The sequence below is a fragment of the Etheostoma cragini genome, unplaced genomic scaffold (assembly GCF_013103735.1).
Source record: "Etheostoma cragini isolate CJK2018 unplaced genomic scaffold, CSU_Ecrag_1.0 ScbMSFa_3975, whole genome shotgun sequence".
NCBI classification, from domain to species: domain Eukaryota; kingdom Metazoa; phylum Chordata; class Actinopteri; order Perciformes; family Percidae; genus Etheostoma; species Etheostoma cragini.
In genome coordinates, this window is record NW_023268299.1 from 1 (window position 1) to 1,149 (window position 1,149).

Sequence of the window (1,149 nt, forward strand, 5' to 3'; positions counted from 1 at the left end):
TTTCACCTCCAGTGTCCCTGCACAGCGACTGGCCCCCCCCACCAACCTGACAGGCTCTGAACAGAAACCAGAGAGTCATCAGCGAAAGATCAAAGTGAGTATTATTAGAAGAGACATGAACCAATCAGAGCCTCAGCTCCTCTTCTACCTGAGCAGGTGAGTCCAACAGCTTTTCCAGGTGAGCAGGTGGTTCTATCTGAGCCTGAGCTTCTACAGTCCAGGAGAGCAGACTCATGGCCTCCACACTGGAACTCTTTGGTCCTCATTGGAGGCTCCACGTCTCCATAGAGCGCCCCCTGGAGGACTGAAGGAGCCCCACAGCCAAGCTCCCTGCAGACCACCTCTGCATCCTGCTGGTCAAAGTCCTGTTCACACACTGAGGACCAGGTCTGGGTAGACTGGTTAGTCTTCACTTCCAGTCTGCCTGAGCACAGACTGGTCCCGTTCACCAGCCTGACAGAGTCTGGAGAGATGATAGAAGATAACAGAGAGAGAGAAAAGACCCCAGACCCAGAACAACAAGTCCCTGATCCAGACTGGACTCAGCACCGCTCCAACAGAAGATCATCACTAACACCAGAACTCATCTTTAAAAAGGCTTTTATTAAATACAGTATATATATATAGAAAATAAAAAATATAATATAATATATATATATATTATATTTTTTTATTTTAATTTTACAACTCCATCTGACTCGGCTTCAGATGAAGTCCAGTTGAAGGACTTGGTCTCCCTAAAGGCTTTTTAAAGGACCCGGCAGAAAGGCAGTCTGGATGTCCCTGGTTTTAAATTGATTTAGGACCCGGGTTTAATGAGGACATTGTTGTTAGAATATGAATGAAAGTGTCTCTGTATATGTGTTGTAGTGTGTATATGTGTTGTAGTGTATATGTTCTGTATTTGTATATCTTTTCTAGTCTTAACGACTACTCAAAGCACTTTTACATCATACAGGAAACATTCACCATTCACACACAGTCATACACATCTACACACCTGCTCATCAGATAAACACTCACACACATTCACACTCCGATGCGCAGCACTGGAGGCAACTCGGGGTTCAGGGTCTTGCCCAAGGACACTTCGACATGGGACTGGAGGGCCAAGGGATCGAACCCCCAACCTTCCGATTGGCAGCCAAC

The 1,149-nt window shown here is 46.0% G+C and overlaps 1 protein-coding gene across 1 annotated transcript; it reads right to left on the reverse strand.

Moving 5' to 3' along the window:
* Positions 1–6: 6 nt before the first annotated feature.
* LOC117941000 (scavenger receptor cysteine-rich type 1 protein M130-like) lies at positions 7–536 on the reverse strand (the record flags this gene model as incomplete). The annotated part of the gene is made up of 2 exons (XM_034866104.1): positions 7–56; positions 149–536. Coding segments are annotated over 2 exons (438 nt in total), but the record flags the coding sequence as incomplete, so codon positions are not given.
* Positions 537–1,149: the final 613 nt, after the last annotated feature.